Below are 23,189 nucleotides of genomic sequence, written 5' to 3'. Positions count from 1 at the left end.
CTATTTAAGAGAGAGAGAGAGACTCATATCTAAATTTTTCTAATCTGCTTATAAAGCTTTGTTTTCTTAACCAACCACTGTGACTGTAGTCTTCTAGTAGAAGATCCTGACAACCTTCAGAAAAAAAAACATCACAAATATTTATGGTATCCGTCCTGACTACTTCAGATCTCCAAACCATGAGGCACACATGTCTTGCACTAATTTACATTTTTCAGTTTAATTAGTCGTGTATTCATTAAGAAAAGAAAATTGCAAGAATAGTAAAAATTATAATGAAATGGTATGTTTACACTTCTAAAGTCAGAAAGCATTATTATATGATAAAATAAACATTTCAAATTTATTTCCCCCCGTGGGGATCCAGGTTAGAATAGGTCCTCAGTACCCCCTTGCTTGTCGTAAAAGGCGACTAAATGGGGCGGTCCTTCGGATGAGACCGTATAAACCGAGGCCCCGTGTCACAGCAGGTGTGGCACGATAAAGATCCCTCCCTGCTGTAAGTGCTGAGCATAGGCCTAAATTTGCAGCCTTTCAACGGCAATGGTGACGTCTCCATGTAAGTGAAATATTCTCGAGAGGGACGTTAAACAGTATATAAACAATAAATCAGTCAAATTTAAATCATAGGTATCCAGGCTTTTGTAGAAATTGCATATTTATAAATATAAGGTACCTTATAAGTTTTGTTTATTTACTTCGCTTATTTTACAATGCAAAGTGTATAATTAAAGTATCTCAATTTCTTTATGATATATGTAACTTTAACATACTACTGTGGACTAAAAATCCGACTTTTATAAGACTTTCTAAGAAGTTTAAAGAACCTTGAAGCACATTGAGATGTATAAAATGAAAAATTGATTTTTTTTAAAAGCTTCATTTTGAGACTTTTTGAAATTAATTACAGATTAAAGAGTTATTCTTCCTGGCTGAGGATCGGATATCACTATCCATGATTGATGTACACTCTTTAAAGTGCGTTGCTACATGCACGAAAAAGAACAAATCATAGTAAGCAAAGAGATCTTTTCTTTTTCTTTTTAAAACATTTTATTTATCTATTTTTGAAAATTGTATGAAAACTCTCAGTCAGCTGACATTTATTAGTATATATGCCTATAATAAAGAAGATGAAGTGAGACAATGTATTATTTTGGTATTGTACCCTGGACCCATAGCCTCTTTTGATAACCTAATTATAGAAAGACACTACATACTAGCATACATGTATAGGTCCCTGGTTATACATTTGTAATGATTTCTGGTAACAATAAACGCTAAGAAGACCAAGAATGCGGGTTAAATGGAATAACCTGTCTCCCCTATCTGAGTTGAAATAGACTCGCCCAAAAGGGGGTATATAAAAGAACGCGCTGCGAGTTTCAGGGACAGTCATTCGAATGCTGAGAAGAGAAGTTGTCAACAAGTGAGAAGAAAAAGAAGAGAAGAAGAGAAAAGGTGAAATAAAAGAAATAAGTTTACATTGCATCAGTGGCAAGAAACCCGGGGAATTGAGGCGAGATACTGGGGGCTGTAGATCTGCATAAGAACGAAACTCCTAGTATCCGCCATCAATAGGAACCTGGGGCAAGGTCCACGGTGCTTTGGTAATAAAGTTACCAGGTCATAATAATTTTAGTCACACTCTTGTATATACATTGTAATTGTGTAATTAAAGAATAATAGAATAGCCCAGACAGGTTAAAGAAAAATTGTTATATTGTAAATCTTTAAATTAATAGATCAAATACTCAGATAGAGTCACTCAGTTAGAGTAAGAGGAAAATTTCATCCCCTATAAGAACCCAAACGCAGGGGTACACGTTACATTTTGGTGGCAGTCGGTAAGGGGATAGAAGTTAAGACAAAAATAATAGGTACCAGGTCCAGTTTACCAAGCGCTATATTTACCGGGTCCAGTAGTATCAGTACGCAGAACCACGTACTTTGTTACCAAGGACATTTTACCAAGTACAGTTTACCAGGTCCAGTTTAACCAGGTACAGAGAGCCAAGTGCGTTGTAACCAAGTACTGTTTACCAGGTCCAGTGTTACCAGGGCAAGTATAGTGTGACAAGGTTTTTAAATCTCGGTTCAGTGTACTTGTCATTATTAATAAAAAGAGGAATCCTGACGAATACAAAAGAAAAGTAAAATGTCTGATAAAGAAGCTGACCTTTTGGCCGACCTAAGCGCTATAGACGCTATGCGGGAGAAGCTAAAGGAATCCTTAGATAGAATGAAATCTACACCAAAGACGTCTACAAATCCAGCAAAGATACCAGATTCAGGAATAGATACTGGATACAGGCCATTTGAATCCAGTTTAGATGAACTTACATCTAAATACACGAACACCTTGGACAGAGAAAAGGGTGCTACAGGTGGCACAGAAGATTATAGGTATTTTATGTCCCGAAAGCCGAGTTATACCCTGTATGAGGAAGAAGAAATTAAAGATAGAAGTACCACGCCTGGGAAACCAAGCAAGTATGATTTATCAGGACAGGTTAAGCACACAACTCTCTCTAGATCTGTTCCAACAACAGGATTGCCTTGGAGTTTTAGTGGATATGTAGCTCCGTCAACAAGTACGAATGTGACCTGGTCAGACAGCCGAAATACAGGGACTGGTTCATTATCTGTTCAACAGCCAAAACCAAGTTTAGACTGTGCAACAAATAAAGCAACAGAATATACTATGGGCAAAACAGTGATGAAACCAGCCACCTATGATGGAGTAGGATCTTGGATTGATTATAAGGCACACTTTGAGGCCTGTTGTGATATAAATATGTGGAGTGCTCGACAGAAAAGTCTGTACTTGGCAGCTTCGTTTAGAGGACAGGCTCAGACTGTCTTAGGAAATATGAGCCCTGGTACCGCCTGTACATATGAAGATTTGTGCGATGCTTTAGAGGCCAGGTTCGCACCGGCAAACCAAACATTAAAGCAGACAGAATTCTAGGCTTGGATTTCCTTCGATCAAGTCAATGCTTAGTGGATATTACACATACTAAAATGTTGGCGTCTGGAGTAGAACATGAACTGCATTTGCAGGGACAAATAGGTTGTTTTAGTGTTAGCCTTGGGGAAAATAAAATGATTCCCTCAAGAAGTGAGATGAGTTGTTCTGGGCAGTTGTTGACACCTACAGGAGATAAGGTACAATTACCTTTACTGATAAAGCCTACCAAAAAGTTTGATAATGGCAATAAAGAACTTATGGCTAGAACCTTGGTTAATCCAACCAAGAATGTCACAATGCGTTTGATGAATATGTCGGAGCAGGTACAAACCAGTTATAGAAATACAGTAGTTGAATTGACTTCGGTAGTGGACGTATTTAAATCAGGATGAAAATGTGATTAATTCAGTGATGCTTAATGAAAAGGTAGAGAGCATCCCAGATCATTTGAATGAATTGTACACAGAAACAGCCAAGGGCCTCACGACAGAAGAGAGATCCAAAGTTAAGTCAACTTCAATTAAGTTTCAGCAACTTTTCTCAAAGGACAATAGTCAAGGAAAGTATGAATGCCAGTTATGTGATCAAGCTTTTAGTATCTTAACGAGGCACCTGAAACGTATCCATAAAGAACAAGAGAACTCAAAATTACACAGAAAGAGGCAGGGGCAGATTCAGGATCTGTCAGTGGAATTGCCTATAGAAAAAGATTGGCAAGAAGACCCTGGGGAAGTTATTTTTGAAGAAAATGACATCGAGTTAGGTAGAACTCAGAGAATAAGAACTGCCCAACGTTTGCCAGTTGTAAAAACAAAAACAGCAGACAAAGTGAACCAAGTAGTTGAGGAAAGAAAAATACTAGACAAGAATGTGGAGAATGGATACGAAGCCACTAGTAGTAGATCAGACCAGGAGGCACGGGAAGATCAACATTGCTCCTGTTGCAAGAAACAAATTGAGACAGTAGACAAAGCTATACAGGCCAACATTCAAGTTGAAGACGTTAATAAGAGAAGGCATAAGAAAAACATAAGAGTGATCAAGAAGTATCAAGAGAATGGAGAAACCATTGAAAGATTTGAAGAGGACATTTGGTCAGATTAAAATGCCTTAGGTATAGATTGTACATTCAAGCTAAGCTGACTATTTGTTAGCATTTCTTTCTTTTGATTTTGTAACCAGGTGTTACTTTAACTCTTGATAAATAAAAATGAATATGTATTTATAATGTTTATAGATTTATTTGCATAAATGTCTTTTAAAAAAAATAATAAATAGAAAAAAAAACATGCGGGACGCATGAAATCAGAGGCGTGAGTGATGTAATGATTTGTGGTAACAATAAACGCTAAGGAGACCATATATATCTCCCCTATCTGAGTTGAAATAGACTCGCCCAAAAGAGGTATATAAAAGAACGCGCTGCGAGTTTCAGGGACAGTCAGTCGAATGCTGAGCAGAAAAGTTGTCAACAAGTGAGAAGAAAAAGAAGAGAAGAAGAGAAAAGGTGAAATAAAAGAAATAAGTTTACAATGCATCAGTGGCAAGAAACCCGGGGAATTGAGGCGAGATACTGGGGGCTGTAGATCTGCATAAGAACGAAACTCCTAGTATCCGCCATCAATAGGAACCTGGGGCAAGGTCCACGGTGCTTTGGTAATAAAGTTACCAGGTCATAATAATTTTAGCCACACTCTTGTATATACATTGTAATTGTTTAATTAAAGAATAATAGAATAGCCCAGACAGGTTAAAGAAAAAATTGTTATATTGTAAATCTCAGATAGAGTCACTCAGTTAGAGTAAGAGGAAAATTTCATCCCCTATAAGAACCCAAAAGCAGGGGTACACGTTACACATTATAGAGATTTTCTTACTTTTTTTTCTCAATTTAGAACAGATGTTACAATTATTCTCTCTGGAGAAGACTTAACACCAACTGTTACAGGTTAGTGGGTAAATTCAGTTCACTTTGTGCTCTTTTCGAAACAATTTTGAAAAAAATAATTTATAGAGGGTAAATGAATTTAGATCAAACAATTTTGTCATGATAACTCTAATTGTGTACTTTTGGGGGAAACACTGGAAGGTATACGTATTTCATTTTTCAAGTCAAAGGAGGAAAATTTCACAGAATAATCCTTTTTCAAAACCTGTGACATGATATTAAATCCCCTCCAAATAAAAATTATATCATCCATCCTCCAAGTCGATGTTTTAAGGTTTGTAAGTGTTATGCAGAAATTCGACTTTGACCTTTTTAGTGCTTTTTTTCCTTCATGGAGAATGCTTCTTTGTTGTATAAAGTAATCTTTAATATTCCCAAAATGGAGATATTTTCCTTTGACGACTGAATTTATCAATTTTTTGGGTGGATGGGGGTGGGGTGGGGGGTGGTGTTTGGGGTTGGCGGGTTGGCTCTCTCAATGAAATATAGGGAGATAAAGAACAGAATTCAAGCTCAAAAGTCAATTAACAATATGAAATAGGAGCAAAGCAAACATGGACCTCCAAATTATTAGAGGTGAAAATCAGATGACATGGAGGAGTGAGCATCACTTGGAGACTGGTCACTCCTGTTTGTTGTAATCGGAAAAATACGTAAAAAATCAATCGAAAATTCAGTGCGTACATGTATTCTATAATGGCCTGACAATTTGTATGACAATTTACATGTAAGCACTTCTTATATAAATAAACAACCACAACAAAACACACAGAAGTATTATTAATCTATTCTGTATTCTGAGTGGCCTATATATATATTCCTTTTTGCTAATGTACAGGCTTGTGTGAAGTCACAGAGTTAACCTGAGGTGCAAAGTGTGGGTAGACAAGGAGCTTCCTCTCCATAGGTATTGGGGGAGGGGTTCAAAGGAATCAAATTTTCCAAACTCAGACCTTTACAATTTTAATTTTTACCAATGAAAATGACATTGTAGACGTATTCACATCGTGATGTGAAGACCACTGAACAAATCTAAGAACTTCTAACTTTTCCCTTTAGTCTGCTTAGAAGATTTGGAAACTTCCCTACTGAATAATCAAAATTCGATCAATACGTTGAATTTCCTACTAACCAAATATAACTCAAATTATCAATTTCGTTTCCAGTACTTATTATGGACTCCTGTTGCTTTCGATGAAATTTTCTGATACGGACTTAATATTAATAACACTTGAACTTTGGCTTCAAACTTTCCAGCTAAGGAAATAGTTTTGTCCTTATATATAAGTATAAAAGTGCAATTTGCTAAGAAAGCTTAATGTTTTGGCATTTGCAACAAAATAAATCAATAGGCACGATTTATCATCAACTCCCCTCCATTTATTCAATTTAATTTTTATTCTTGAGAAAATGATGTGCGGGTTACAACTTTTTTGACTTATGGAATATACGCAACTGGTATTTCCTGCTGACTTATGATCCGCCATTGCAGTGACAATACTATCAGGTAATTCATTTAATTAATACACGTTTTTATAAATAGATGGGTAATTTTTTTAATTTAAAAGTAACTTAATCTACAATATTATAGATCCCCCTAGAACTGGTAAGAGATTATATAGTTCCATTCCAAACAAAAAGTTAATATCACAATTACATTCTCCCTCCTCTCACAACACTTTCAAAATTTCGTATATCATAATTCTTTGTAGATATTATAATTCTTTGTAGAAATAGATAAACTTGTTAAGAATTAAAATTAATTTCCAAAACCTGTTAATTAAGCATTTTTTTTTAATTCAAGTAAAACTTATTTATCAATCTTTATATACAGAATGGACCATATCCCCCGTCTATCAGAGGTCCTGTATGTTGGTCTGTGTCGTAAAATAGGGAAACCGACTGAAGTGGCCATCAGGAGGGACGTGCTGGACATGAAGGAGATGATAAGCAGACCTGTTGATAATTATGAGGGCATTGCTGCGATGAATAGTGGTAGTTATAGAGAGGGGTTTAGGTTGAAATCATCTGACATTGATACAATGTACTGGTTTTGTCGATTTAAGCTAATAACTGACATATCTCAGTCCAGAATCTATAACACATCGAAACATGTTATCCTACTAATGGAAGATTTCGACACACCACCAGGGTTTGTTAGACTACGCCTTCTGACATCCCCACAAAACATTTTCACAATATCCATGTGTCTTGCAGAATTTAATGGCGGGGTTTATATGTCAGGTTCTCTTTGGAGAGAATTTTATTTTCAGTTCCACGCAAATGACAGATACTTCCAGCAGAAAAATATCCGTAACCATGGTCCATGTGTTACTGGTGTTGATGGAACTCTTGAATTTGATCAAGCTGCTTGTTTTGCCAGTATATATTGGCCTAAACAGACGAGAGATTGGTTTGATAGATGTCAGAGACACACCTGGCCTCCTGTACTTGTGTTGGAAAAAATATTAAGAAATGGTTTTCACTGTGTGCCTATTGGAAGTAAAATTGTTTCGACTTCTAACGAATTAGAATGGAGATTATCATTTTCTCAAGCCGAGCAACATCTAGTGTGCACCATGAATCATACACAATTTTTATGTTACGGACTTCTGAAAATATGTCTAAAGGAAGTTATAAATTATAGGAAGGAACCCTTGCTGTGTTCATATTTCATGAAGACCACGATGTTCTGGATGATACAACTAGGGCATTTGATATGGCTTCCAAACAGATTACTAGATTGTTTCTGGAAGTGTTTTAAATATCTTATTTATTGTGTTTATGAAGGAGATTTTCCTAATTTCTTTATTCCACAAAACAACATGTTCATAAACAAAATGGTTGCAGATACACGTGCCTCTCTTTTACAACAGCTTTATCAGTATTACAGAATGGGTGTGACCTGTTTACTGCTGAGTCCGACTCTAAAATCAATACTTGAACCAGCCCTCAGTAGCCCATCATTTGTGTTATCCACTGCCGAGGGAGAATTTATAAGTATTGCAGATATAGACTTATGTGGCATGACGGAAATTTTTCAAATTGTTATTTATTGTAAACATATGGTGGATATTTACCTTTATTTGAAATCCAATGATATACTATCAAGTTTTTCATGCTCTCCATACCAATTACTTACATTACAGTATGTTAAATCTGATATACTTGTTCAATTGGCCTTCACAGTAGCAAACAATAATTCATCTTGCAAATATAAAAATGTCTACATCTTAGATCGAGTAATTTGTAATGTGCTAAAATTAGCAGGTAGGCTAGGCCCTATTTACTCTTTGTTATTTCTAGCATTATATTACTATAGAACAGCGAAGTATGAAAAAGCACTACACATTATCTATCTTAGTAAACAAAGACTGTCAGAGGACAATATTATATACTTTAATACTGTCGACAGGCACAGGTACATTGAAACTGTAGGTAATCTCCCTTTGTCCAAAAGGATGAATAAAGCTTGGGTGGAAAATATGATTTTAAACAACAATATTCTATACATAGAAGAGTTATGTTTAGAACAATATTGGAGTCTTCAAAACGGAACGCCATTCTTAATTTTATCACCAAATGTTATGATTGAGTTGTTGTCTGTGTTATCTCACTATAGACTAGGTAATAGATCTCAGTGTTTGCAGTCACTGACAGACCTACAGACACTGCTGCTGTGTGATGATAATGTGTATGCTCTTTTAGAAACCAGAGACATAGCATGGCAGATACTAGGAATCTGTCAACACATTGTAGGAGACTTATACGGAGCTCTACAATCTTACGAAGTGTCACTTAGACAGTATCAATATAACAAAATACAAGAAGCTACATTGATAAGAATTGAGTGTGTAAAAGAACAACAACATAGAATTATGCAAGCGTAGTCAAAGGAAAAGCTGTTGTATTTCCTTACATGTTTGTGCTTCAAAAACTATGAACTGGATAATATTTTGCTACAGTGATTGTTTGATCACTTTTTGTTCAAGATTTTAGATAAGAAATAAAAGATGAACATTCTTTAAAATATTGTTTCACTTCTCATCAAATGTTCTTTGTTGATCTGCAAATGTATGTAAATTTTTATTTTTTTAGGTCAATAATATCGTTGGGTTTCGTTATTATAGAAGTTGCTGAACATTAAACGTATAATAATTTAAGTTTGACTGTTAATCAAATGAGTTGAATGCAAATTTTGTTTTGTTTTTTATGGCCTCGCCGCCAAATAGCCGTCCTTTTAATTTCAGTATTTTAATCCACTGATAATTGGTTGATGAAATATAAGGAATTGAAGACCGGGGGAAAAGCAATTCACTGTCTGGTCGGTATAATTTGAACACAACCGGCACAGGTTTATAGATTTTTTAATAAATTTAATAATCAGTAAAATTTTATAAATAAGATTGGAGCTGGTGCATTGCATTGATGTTTTAATTGTAAATTCGCTTCCGGTTTTGAATTGAAATTTAGATCCCTTTGTTAGGTATAGACAAGAATCTTGTCTCATAGAACTACAAGAACTACTCCTTCAAAGACACTATCCCAGACGATTGATTCAAAACGGAATAAACAAAGCAAAATCTCAAGAAAGAAAAGCTCTTCTTACCGTGAAAAATAAATCAGTAAATAATGTCATACCATACCGTTTCAACGCATAACCCAAGAAATCCAGAGATTTTTAACATTATTAGAAATAATTTGCCTATCTTAGAGGATAATCCAGGCATGAAGAAAATATTAGAAACTTCGCGAATCATGAAGAGTGAGCGACAAAGTCCTTCTCTTAAATCAATCCTTACAAAAGCACCCTTTTTCAATAACAACAACGAACCAGCAATCATCAATAGATGCAATAAGCCCAGGTGCAGTACTTGTCCATACCTGACATGGGGATCTAAATTTCAATTCAAAACCGGAAGAGAATTTACAATTAGAACATAAATATTTACATTCTCTCATTTAATTATAAGAAATGCACAGAATTTCTTCATGTATTTATAAGAGAGGCAGTATTCCAAAAGCTTTACAATGATTTTTTACTTTTACAATTAAGATCGTTAGCACTTGCAAAACGACTGCAATCTGCTATCTGTAAGTTTGCACTATGTTTTAGTTTTATACGCACGAAAGCTTTGTCGAGAACCTGGATTAATCCCTTCTTTAATACAAAGGATACTTAATGCAACAAAGCTTAATGAAGTAAATTAATTCTTCCCTTTTTCTTTTCACTGAACTTTCAATAAATTCAAGTTGCGCTTCAAAAGTTGGTGCACAGCACACAATCCTTTTTTTTAATTGGTCATACCAAATTTGTTTTTTGATGAAAAAAATGAAAAAGGCAGTCAATAAAACATTTTAATAAAAGCAAAATCATAATGGTAGTTATTCTGAAAATCAATTAACAAACTTAAATTTGTTGAACATTTCTACTTTTATCTTTTAAAAACATGCAATCTTCCAAACTATTAACATAACAGCTTGAACAGGTTCATTACTCAAACAATACATGTATTTAACCTATTCCAAACAATTATCCCATGACGAAGAAGTACTGATAATATATTTTTTTAATACAAAAAGTCTAGGTTTTATAAATATACTCGTATTTACACCAATATCAGAATCATGCTTACTCGTAAAGCATAACAAATTCAAACATATATTATTGCAGTGATCCAAAGTAGAATGATGTGAAACTTAACAAAAATAAACTATATATATAATTATATCACTACAGCCTTATAAAACACCTTTGAGAATCCAAACGAACTTTTAAAGACTACAAATTTCTTAAGTTGTGTGTAATCTAACTAGATTAAATATGTAGAATATTTTTAAATGTATGTGTAAGCTATGATCCAAAACGGAATTATGATTTATGCAAACCTGTATTTTTATTGATTAAACATCAATTTATATGTTTTCGCAAGGCTGTGCTATTAAACTCATTATTTTTGCATACGAGGCGTGTACTAGTGCACGGCTATAGAGATTTGGTTTGGGGGTAGGTATCATGTTGTGAATTTCGAATGCAATGGTAGGGGGGGGGTAAATAGAAGGTTGTCATGTTGGAAATTATGCATTTACCTCCCCCTATTAAATTTATATTTACAACATGATATAGGTATAATGAGTATATGAATGAAACTAATCCAGTTCAGGAAATGTTTTTGACAAGAAAATATTATGTACAGACTCATGAGAAATTATGCATGGTATGATATAATCTAAGGTACTTTAATTTAGCATAACAACGGTGTAAAAAGGTCAAGCTTGGACTGCAGAGAGTAGAGATGTGTTTTGAGACACCTGTTTACACCAGAAATTAGATGCATGGTTGGGACATATTGACTTGTTTTGGTATGAACCTCACATTTCATAAATGATTATAGCAAATATTTTTTTGAATTAATATTTTTTCTACAACTTAACATTAATTTTCAGCAGATGTTTTTTAAAATGTACAACAGAATATTATAAATACTGCTAATCTTAAAGAGGGCTGCTACCCTTTATATTTAGAATGGAGCTTGTAAGGTGTTTCTAGACAAGATTTTGCTGTAGGAAGCTCTGTTGAGTAATAGGTGTACATTAACATTTCCACTGAATCACAATGGGGACCCTCCTTCTTGAGATAAAATTCACCGTTCTGAAACAGGCAGAAAAGTTTATTTCAAAGTCTGATTAACTGTATTTAAGCAAGAAATATCTTATTCAAATCTTTACATAAAGACTAAATACTTGAACAGTTAAACCTGAAGTGTTACTTGTTTTAATATACATGTAATTAAGGAAAATTTGACTTAAATTGATGTACATGCAGCTTAAGTAAATATCAATACTGACCTCGTTGGTAATTTTATATTTCTTTGGCATGTTTTCTGCAAATACAACCAAAACCTGCCAAAGCAAAATTAAATTTTAGACATATATAAGTATGCATATTTTTTGCAAGATCTATTTAACTTTGTAGAGATTTTTCAGATAAAATGCTGTACAAACCTGTCCGCCATCTGCACCTGTGCGAACTAGATACACGCCATCCTCACCAATATTCCTTATTATTCTGTTTTAGAAATAAAAATAAATACTACAGATGAATGAAATATGTTTTTAAAGAAGCTCATATAAAAATAATAAACTTCTATTTTTCTATGATAGCAATTTTTTTATCCTAATTGTTTTTACTTTTTAGATTTGGTTGAATTAAGAGCTGAATAAAAGAATTTAAATGCAATTAGGATAATTATAATAATTCATAAATACTACAAAAAGATATATACACACAGATATTGCAAATGATGACATTGAAATTATCCCTCTTCCATATATAATAACGCATACATGTACATCACATTTTACATCTCGAGAGAATTATCAGCTGAATGCTACTCACTCTTGTGCCCTTTCCTTATCATCACCTTCGTAGTAAATGTTACTCCAATAGTCCTCGCTATCTTCATCTTCATCTTCCTATAGCAAACCATATTTCAAATACCATGTAATCGTTAAGTTTTGCTACAGAAACCTTAAATGTATCATATCAAGAAATATCTAAATGAAAATAGTTTTGAAATAGCTGAAGGAATTATACTTAAATTTATTTGTATTTAATCCATATAACTTCCACATTCTCTGGAATCAATATTTCTTCATATGAGGTGATATTAAAAACATTTATGATGATTCTACAGAAGTAAGTATGTTTATCTTTAAGGTTTTGTCAAAGATCAACATGTCCAAAAATTTATTTTACAATAGCTCCAAAAATATGAGAGTTATAAAGTTAAAACTTATACAGTTCGTTGATATATCATTAATTAACAGATGGAAAGTATTATTTGAAAACAGATACATTGTATTTTTTTGTGCACCTGCTTAATTCTGTCCTTTTTTGAAAACCATAATTGCAGATATGATATATGTTTATCAACGAAGGGCAAGTTGAATGTGAATAGTCTCTGAAAGGCTGTTATTGAAAGCATGACATGCATAAAGACAAGGCCCCTTTAAAATCGGCCATTTGCAATGTATTTTTAGTTTCAGATCTGAACATTTTGAAAAATAAACAAGAAAAACAACTTTCCAGAGGTTATCTAAGTCCAACTTGCCCTTCATTGATAAACATTTGTTGTTTCTGCAATGAAGGCTTTCACTAAAACCATGGGGTTAATAAAAAGTGTGTTTTTGAAAATATATGCTATTTTTTAAAAGAATTTTCCTTGTTATCAAGAGATATTTTCTATATTTGTTAATCAATGATGTATTTAAAAACTGTAAAAGTTTTAACTTTATAAAACACATACTAGTAGTTTTGGAACTATTGTAAAAATCAATTTTTGTACAAATTGACCTTTGACGAAACCTTAAAGGCACCTGATCCCAGCCCTGGAAATTATAGGGGTCTTTTTTATGCCCTCTTCACATATTTTAATTATACAGAGATATTTAGATATCAATCACTGTTTGTTATTTTCATCTTTTATATTGAAACAATTGTAATATATTATAATTTCTTTGAAAAGAAAACCCATCTTTCTAACCTCCTCGTCTGCAGCTTTGATTTCGGCGATCCTTCTGTCAGAAACTGGAGTGTTTTCTTTATCTTTTGATCCTTTTCGCCTTCCTTTAGAGTGACTTAAAAGATACATAAAAATTCACCTCTGTTTCATTTATTATATTAAATGAAAAAGAACCAAAACAATACATAAATATACTGAACATATTTTTTTAGGAAATTGGGAAGTTCTGCTTATTTTGATTTTAATTTTGATGAGTGAAATTTTTAAAACGTTATTTACTTCTCCAGTAGTATGTCTTGCAGAAAATACTGAAATGATGAGTGCCAAATAAATTAAATAAAAAAGATTATTTAACAGTACGATAAAATCTTATTTTACACATTCTTGAATGTGATATTATACATTTGTAATTTCATTTAATTGCTTGCTTTCATCATCAATTTTAGTAAATACCCAAGCGTAACTAGTACTGCTCCATTTAGGATTTCAAAACTGGGTGTTCATTAATACTAAAATGTATTTAGAAAACATTATTATTATGATTAATGCTCACACAACTTTCTGCTGCAATGTATTCCTTATATTGTAACAATACTTTACAAAGTTGCTAGCATACAGAAATGACAAAAAGTGAGAGGGATAGTCTTTATCTTACCTGTTTGAAAGTGTCTCTGTTAACTCTTTCTGCAAAGCAGAAGCAGATAACTGTGAAATCTTTTAATTAAACTTACATAACTTTTAATATCACATACATTAATGGTTTGCTCAATTCTTAACCAGATTCTTCACCAGATATAGAAGAAATCATATAATATAAAACATAGGTAATCAGAGATTACAGAGCTCACCTTAACGAATGTTGTCTTTAAGTAAGCCAAAGTCACACAATTAACCAATAAAAAGTTTACATTCCGAAAATATTTAAGCAATTTTGATCTGATACTTTGAAATAGACCTACATAACAAATTTAAACTAGTTCTTTTTCATGAAAATGTAAAAATCCAGCATCTGAAGCAAATTTGAGAGTTTTCATCTCTTGATGCAACATTTGTGCAAGTTTGGTTTATACAATGTTATATAAGCCTTATAGTTTTTTCGTATTAGACCTGCACCCTTAACTTTACCTGGTCTATTATCTGAAAAATGTATGTCGAATTCAGCATCCGAAGCAAGCCCATTAGTGTGCATCCTAAGATGTATCGTCCATGCAAGTTTGTCATTATAGGGCTCATAGTTAATTGCAAATGAAACATGAATCTAAAACTAATATTTTCACTCATCCACAAAAAGTAGGACAGATTCAGCATCCGAAGCAAGCCTGGTAGTGTGCATCCTTAGATGTATCATCCATGCAAGTTTGGTCAACATAGGGCTTGTAGTTACTTAGAAATGAAACCTGCACCAAAAACTTTAACCTGTTCACTCAACCGGAAAATGTAGATCAGATTCAGCATCCGAAGCAAGCCCAGTAGTATGCATTCTTAGATTCATCATCCATGCAAGTTTGGTCAACATAGGGCTTGTAGTACTCGGAAATGAGACCTACACTAAAAGCTGCACCAAAAAACTTTAACCTGTTCACTCAACCAGAAAATGTAGGTCAGATTCAGCATCCGAAGCAAGCCCAGTAGTATGCATTCTTAGATTCATCATCCATGCAAGTTTGGTCAACATAGGGCTTATAGTTACTCGGAAATGAGACCTACACCAAAAGCTGCACCAAAAACTTTAACCTGTTCACTCAACCAGAAAATGTAGGTCAGATTCAGCATCCGAAGCAAGCCCGGTAATATGCATCTTTAGATGTATAATCCATGCAAGTTTGGTCAATATAGAGCATAAAGTTACTTTGAAATGAAACCTACACCAAAAACTTTAACCTGTTCACTCACCAGAAAATGTAGGTCGGATTCAGCATCCGAAGCAAGCCCGGTAATATGCATCTTTAGATGTATAATCCATGCAAGTTTGGTCAATATAGAGCATAAAGTTACTTTGAAATGAAACCTACACCAAAAACTTTAACCTGTTCACTCAACCGCAAAATGTAGGTCAGAGTCAGCATCCGAAGCAAGCTCAGTAGTGTTCATCCTTAGATGCATTATCCATGCAAGTTTGGTCAACATAGGGCTTATAGTTACTTGGAAATGAAACCTGCACCAAAAACTTTAACCTGTTCACTCAACTGGAAAATGTAGGTCAGATTCAGCATCCGAAGCAAGCTCGGTAGTATGCATCCTTATGCCTAGGTCACATTTAAGCCGATGGTCGGGCGACTAAATTTTTCTGGTCTTGTCGGCCGGAAGAACATGATCGACCGATACAGTATCGGGCGACACGGAGCAGTCACATTAATTCCTAGGGACACCGATGACTTGGACAAATAACAAAAAAATCTTTTTTCTTTAGAATTCAGCAATATTTTTTCATAGATCTATATTCAGATAGGTGACGTGAGTAATGTTTGCAAGGCAAAGTTGAAAATGTGTGCAAAATTTTGTGTGGAATTGCATAAAAATGACAAATGGTGCATATCTAAGCAGCAAATAATACTTTAGATTTCTTTATATTTTACGGATTAATTATTCATGTTATTTCCGTTCAAAAAATTTATGTCAATCCATGCATCAAAATTTTGTTTGTGTTATGTATCCTTACTAGGTTAAATATTCACAAGTCGGCCAATCGTCGTCCGATCATCGAGCTCTGAGCTACAGTTTGATTTTAAGCGTCGGCCGAAATTTTAAACACCCTTATTGTCCAACGACGGACAACCGACTTTATAAACTGACCGCCGATGGTCGGACGATGATCGAAGGTTGGTCGATGGCTAACTTCAATTGAAGGAATCGGCCACCGACGCATAAAAAATTATAACCTGGACCGATGGACACAAAATTGGTCGGCCGACAAAAAAAGAGGTCAAAATCGGCCAAGACAACGGCCGATGAACTGACGACTGTCACCCGAAGAATCCCATTTTTGCTTCAAAACCCGTCGGCCGTTGGTCGTTTTTGGAAATGTGACTGGGGTTTTAGATGTATCATCCATGCAAGCTTGGTCAACATAGGGCTTATAGTTACTTGGAAATGAAACCTACAAGAAAAACTGTACCAAAAATGTTAACCTGCTCCAGAAACATTAACCTGGTCATTCCTTTGCTGAAATTGCAGCATCTGAAACTTTGACTGGTACAATGAAACACACTATAACCATCTTCCATGCATGTCTAATCAATATAGGACATAGAAGTACTTTTAAAAAAAGAAAACTGCTCCAAAAAACTTAACCTTAACCTGGGACGCCGACGCCGACACCGACACCGACGCCGACACCGAGGGTATTACATAAGCTCCCCCAACTTCGTTGAGGTGAGCTAAAAATGTTGTATTTATGTTCTTCAAAGTCTGATATAAACCACAAAATGAATATTTTAACAGTACATAGAATCATAAAATAGAAGAAAAATGTTAAATTAACATTTGAACTTAAAATATGAAATTTTAACAGTATTTAGAATCAGAAAATCAATGAATACTGTTTGATTAATAGTTGAACTTGAGATATGTATAAATAATCGAGTCAATATGACTATTATTTCGTCTCAGTTTCCATCATTACTTTCTCAACATTATGTACAATTTGATTTCATGAGTCACAAGGCAAAACTTCCTAACAACATTTTTTTCGTGTATAACGATATATCAAGGTATACTGTACATGTACTTTAGCTGCCGCGTCCATGGATTCTTTTCGTTTGCCCCTTTCTCTTTGTTCATTTTCTGGAGAGAGAAAAATACTCATAAAAAGATGCATGTAAGCTTTTTGCTTCAATCATTATTAAAACTAAAAAATCTTGTCCAATTTTTCTAATGGCTATTGGGTTGAATTAATGAATTTGATTTTGGAAAGAATATAGCATAAGAAAGTACCGTTCTGGAAATATGAAGTCAATATTTTTTTCTAGTTTCTTAGTTTGCAACAGAAAAGCTTAAAATAATTAACTTATCAAATTCTCCCGAAATGAAATAGAGAATAGTGTTTACAGTCTTCGCTCCCTTTAAATTTAGGATATGCAGTGAATATCAAAATATTTTATTTGCTTGTTTGAAAAAGCATGTTTTATATCAACTTTTTGGGCAATGCATTGTGCCTACTTATAATTAATATTTTGCAAAGTTGATGAAAATAAGGAAATTGCACATGTTAATCACGTCGTGATTGTCAATTTACAAGGTCAAATAAAAAAAATTATCAGAAAATGAAATGATCATAAAGCATGGCCATGTTTTAATTTTTCGCAACAATTATATTTTTCAGATTTTTTTGTTTTTTTTTGGTTGAAAAAGGTACCTTCTTCTTTAAAAAAAACATTTAAAGGTAATTCAGTTGTCTTTTATTTGCTTTGGGAAAAAAATCTGCACTTTGTAATATAAAGATTCTGTAACAGCCCTATTATTAAATATTATTCAGTGGTATTAAAATGTTATAGAAAGAATGATTGGGTCTACATTTAGCCACATTATGGTTAACCCAAAATATCTATCTCATCATAACATAATTTTGGACTACGAAGATTGTGTGAGCCTCTTCAATTATTTCAATATAAAGGAGGAATCGCAGGTAACAGGTGGGTCCTCCAAGAAAAATATGGACTTATGGAAGGGGAAGACGGAAGGACTTCCAATCTCATTTATATACTCCCACTTTTTAGGTGGGGAGATACTAGTAATTACAAAAAATTCATCAGTCCTTCAATGCTTTTGGAAATATCTGGAAAGAGTTATATTAAAAATACAGAACATTGAATATTTGGTGTAATCTACATTTTCTGAAATTCACAATCATTGTTCTTTATTGCATAATTACAATGTATCATTATTCAAAGATAAATTTATGCACTGAGATCAAAACTGTGTCTGAACCATCACAACTTAGGTTATTTAATTGATAGTTAATACCCTGACCTCTCACTGGTTGGGACGTGTCTGCCTGACGTCGGGGAGGGACTGACGGTTTGTTCTCCTCCTCAGGTAGAGGGGCTGGAGGTCTCTCTTTATATGCATCCTTTCCCTGTCTCCTTGGGGGAGGGGGAGCAGGTACAGAGATATCCTCATCATCTGACACTACAAAATGGAATATAGTCATACAACAATAGTTGTCTCATAAAATTCTCATGTTGTTACATGCTCTTGGGTATTTAAACAAATGTCAAAGTACTGGTATTACTCTTATTTGTATTATAGTTTCTTCTTTTTTATTGTTAACAATTTTTTTTACAAATTTGCACAATTTACTTCAATAAATGACAGGTGGGTCCTCCAAGAAAAATATGGACGTATGGAAGGGGAAGACGGAAGGACTTCCAATCTCATTTATATACTCCCACTTTTTAGGTGGGGAGATACTAGTAATTACAAAAAATTCATCAGTCCTTCAATGCTTTTGGAAATATCTGGAAAGAGTTATATTAAAAATACAGAACATTGAATATTTGGTGTAATCTACATTTTTCGCTTCTACACGATGTTGTTTGTTTTTGCCTACTTCATCATGAACAGAGCTCGGTTGTTTGGCAGGAGAACAATGGAACGTAAATTGCGTTTATAACGAAGCAAAAGTGTCCATCCTGGTCTCTTTGTTATAAGTATATTTCTGCAGTATATCTACAGTGCAGTGATAAACGTTTTGCATACCATCATCTTTTCCTTTGAGTTTGAATTTCAGAGCGTAGTCATTGGTTGCTTTGAAGGCATTAGTGTCACCGTAAATGTCAGTTTCTATTTCCTGATACGTCATAGATTTTTCGTCCTCTTCTGCAGCCCTCATTTCTCTTTCAGCTTTCCTAAGTAGAAAATAACGATCATTTTTATCTTACTTGAATTGATCTTAATTATAAAGAATGAAGTTTAATATTTTAGCGAATGAAATTCATATAAAAATTGTCAAAAATAAATATTTAACTAGTATTAAGAAGAGCATATCATTTGATTTATTTTCACTTTTATTTTGAAAACATGTAAATGCCATCTTAATTATCTATACTTTTTTTATTCTTTTCATATAAATATACATACATATGGTCTATATAAAATATATAATTTCACGTACTTATGCATGTAATAATAATTATCTGCCTTCTGTCCATTAGCTTTCATTAGCTGACTTTTTATACGTCTCATCCATTCCTATTCAAAAAAAGCACAGGACATTTTTATTGACCTGTTCCAAAAAATATAATAACATATACTTTTAATCTATATTTTAATTTGTACAGTAAAAGAAGTATTCACTGAGACTTCGACAAATGTACCAATGTACAACTCTGCAAAGTAATTTAGGTTTTTGTTTTTTTTAATGAAAGTATTAAATAACAAAAAAATGTATTTTCTTTCCGCGAATTCAAAAGACCGCGAATTGCTACAAATTGAACAACTGCAATCCTTTCCGACCGCGATGCTGACCTGTGTACAGTATAACCTAGATAAACCTGAATTTCTTTCCTTGAACAGCATGTAAGATTGTTTTGATGTGGATTAAGGTAGTCCAATCCTCGGGTACATAAAATTAGCAATTAAGTAATCAAAAATACTCATTAAAGTATCTCTGAATCCACAAAGTAAAATAAATTTATCCACAGTATTTCTTTAAAGTTATAAATTAAAGTTTATCATATTATATAGGGAAAATTGTCAAATCTGAAATATTTTTGCAGAAAAAAATAATTTGAATATCAACAATGCATTTTCTAATTGCAAATTGATCATCAAATATATTTTAGATTAAAAAACGATAGGTATCCAGACATTCATAGAAATTGTCATGATTTTTATACTTATTTTTTATTTTTGTCTTCTATTTCCGTCGTGAATTGTATAATACATAGTGTGAAAGGCTTTTGCTATCATAGCAAGACACCACAAATCACTTCTCATTTCATTTCATGCATATAAGCATTGGTATCTAAGGCTGGATTCAAGAAAAAATAATTTCTCCAAAAAATTATTAATTTTTTCTCCTTTTATAGGGTACAAATGTCAACTTTTATTAAACCTCTCAAGACATTCAAAGACCTTGAATCTTATAAAGATGAAAAAATTTCATTTTCAAGCTTCATTTTGGTGCATTTCGAATTAAATATTAATTTTTGGAGTTATCCTTCCTGGCTGAGGATCGGAAATCCTTAATAAATAGAATTCCCTCTGTGTCATTTAACTTGCCTTCATTTCTTTTTCCGAGCCAGCAGCGAAATAATAAGTTTTATACTCTGGGTCGGCATGAACAACTTTGAAGGCGAAGGGGGCCACTTTGGGTGAGATTTTCTCTTGGGCTCGGGCAACTCTGAAATACAAATGCATGCACTACACTTACATAGAAAAGAGAAAGTGTGTACTAATACATCTTTGCTAGCCGAGGGTTTCCGATACGTTGCTCTCCTCATGGAGAGTAGCGTATCAGAAACCCTTGGCTAGCGAACATGGCACTAGTATATCTAATACAATTTATCATTGAGTCAAATGCTGACTGAAGTTGTTTATACTTAATTGAAAGTCCATTAATAATACACTGAATACCCATAGAATGTAAATTAGCTTTTCGTACGTGTTATATCCATAGACGTTAAATTTACTTAAAAGTTACGTACGTATTATACCCATAGAATGTAAATTAACTTTAATGTTACGTGCGTATTATACCCATTGAATGTAAATTAACTTTAAAGTTACGTAGGTGTTATATCCATAGAATGTAAATTTGCTTTACAATATTACGTACATGTTATATCCATAGAAAGTAAATTAGCTTCAAAATTACATACGTGTAATATAGACAGAATATAAATTAGCTTTAAAGTAACGTACGTATTATTCCCATAGCATTTAAATTAACTTTAAAGTTACCTACGAGTTATACCTATAGAATGTAAATAAGCTTTACGTACGTGTTATACCCATAGAATGTAGATTAGCTTTACATACATTTTATACCCATAGAATGTTAAAAAGCTTCAAAGTTATACCCATCAAAATTTAAACTAGCTTTACATACAGGTTTTACCCATAAAATGTAAATTAGCTTTAAAATTACCTACGTGTTATAGCCATAGAATGTGAAGCTTTATATACGTGTTTTACCAATGGAATGATTGATTGATTGTATATTGTTTAACGTCCCTCTCGAGAATTTTTCACTCATATGCAGACGCCACCACTTGCCGGTGAAGGGCTAAAAATTTTGTCCTCAGGGCCTTTGAGCAGTGAGGGATCTTTTTCGTGCCAGCACCTAATGCGACACGGGGCCTCGGTTTATACGGTCTCATCCGAAAGACCGGTCTCCACGTCCTGCAGTGGGATTCGAACCCGCGACGTAAGGATTGACTCCTTACTTCGTGACTCTAGAACAGACGCTCTAACCACTGCGCCACGCGGGCGACCCCATGGAATGTAAAATATTTTTAAAATTACGCACATGTAATATCAATAGAATGTAAATTAGCTTTATGTTCATGTAATACCCAGAGATTGTAAATTAGCTTTACATACGTTTTATAACCATAGAATGTAAATTAACTTTAAAGTTACGTATGTGTAATACTAATACAGTGTAAATGAGCTTTAAAGTTACGTATGTGTTATACCCATAGAATGTAAAGCTTTATGTACGTGTTATACCCATAGAATGTAAAGCTTTATGTACGTGTTATACAAATAGAATGTAAATTAGTTTTATGTACGTATGATACCCATAGATATTATTTAGCTTTCAAATTACGTAGGTGTTATACCTTATAGCTTTAGGTATGTGTTATATCCATAGAATGTAAGATATTAATTAGCTTTTCGTACCTGTTATACCCATAGAATGTAAATAAGCTTTACATACGTGTTAAATCCATAGAATTTAAATTAGCTTTGCAAACGTGTTATGCCAATAGAATGTAAATTAACTTTAAAGTTACGTAGGTAATATACCCATAGAATGTAACTTAACATTAAAGTTACGTAAGTAAAATAACTTTACATAAGTGATATACCCATAGAATATTAATTAGAATTACATAAGTGTTATACCCATAGAATGTAATTTAGCTTTACGTACGTGTTATGCCAATAGAATGTAAATTAACTTCAAAGTTACGTACGTAATATACCCATAGAATGTAAATTAGCTTTAAAGTTACGTACGTGTTATACCCATAAAGGGTGAACTTCCCCGCTGGTCGGGTACTGTATTCATTTTTAAAATAATAAATACATCCTCCACTGAGAACCATGTAAATCTGGGGCCCTGTAAAAGGAGTTAGTCAACGCTTATAATTTTTTTAATAAATGCCTGTATGGTGAAATATACATTTTTTAATCTAAATTATAAATTAATACAGTGTATTTTGATAACAAATAATATTGTAAATGTAAAGTAGAGAGAGAGATAGGGGCTCACATCTAAATTTTCCTAATCTGCTTATAAAGCTCTGTTTTCTTAACCAACCACTGTGACTGTAGTCCTCCAGCAAAAGATCCTGACAACCTTTAAAAAAATCACAAAATAAAAATTTTAATACATTTATGGTATCCACCCAATCGGAACATCAATCGGAACATCACTCGGCCTTTTCCGTCAAGTCTCGACTTGACGGAAAAGGCCGAGTGTCAGTGATGTTCCGATTGGGTATCCACCGTGACTACTTTTAGTCTCCAAACCATTAAGTACATATTTCTTTTACTAATTTATAATTTTCAGTTT

At 33.5% G+C, this 23,189-nt stretch overlaps 2 protein-coding genes across 2 annotated transcripts; one reads left to right on the top strand and one right to left on the bottom strand.

Moving 5' to 3' along the window:
• The first annotated feature begins 6,221 nt into the window (after positions 1-6,221).
• Positions 6,222-9,087, top strand: LOC134265965 (uncharacterized). Its single transcript, XM_062748163.1, has 2 exons — positions 6,222-6,426; positions 6,754-9,087. The coding sequence occupies exons 1-2, from the start codon at positions 6,395-6,397 to the stop codon at positions 8,807-8,809; spliced, it is 2,088 nt and encodes a 695-aa protein (XP_062604147.1). The 5' UTR covers positions 6,222-6,394; the 3' UTR covers positions 8,810-9,087.
• Positions 9,088-11,382: 2,295 nt separating this feature from the next.
• On the bottom strand, positions 11,383-22,973 carry LOC134265966 (uncharacterized; the record flags this gene model as incomplete). The annotated part of the gene is made up of 13 exons (XM_062748164.1): positions 11,383-11,571; positions 11,769-11,822; positions 11,925-11,988; positions 12,319-12,395; positions 13,466-13,559; positions 14,100-14,128; positions 17,166-17,227; positions 18,413-18,571; positions 19,142-19,290; positions 19,557-19,633; positions 20,666-20,786; positions 22,631-22,733; positions 22,887-22,973. Coding segments are annotated over 13 exons (1,220 nt in total), but the record flags the coding sequence as incomplete, so codon positions are not given.
• Between the last annotated feature and the right edge of the window lie 216 nt (positions 22,974-23,189).

The sequence above is a fragment of the Saccostrea cucullata genome, unplaced genomic scaffold (assembly GCF_032062105.1).
Source record: "Saccostrea cucullata isolate Sc308-1 unplaced genomic scaffold, CSIRO_AGI_Scuc_v1 ctg10289, whole genome shotgun sequence".
NCBI classification, from domain to species: Eukaryota; Metazoa; Mollusca; class Bivalvia; order Ostreida; family Ostreidae; genus Saccostrea; species Saccostrea cuccullata.
The sequence above is the reverse complement of the archived record's forward strand: the minus strand, read 5'-3'. Positions and strand labels throughout refer to the sequence as shown.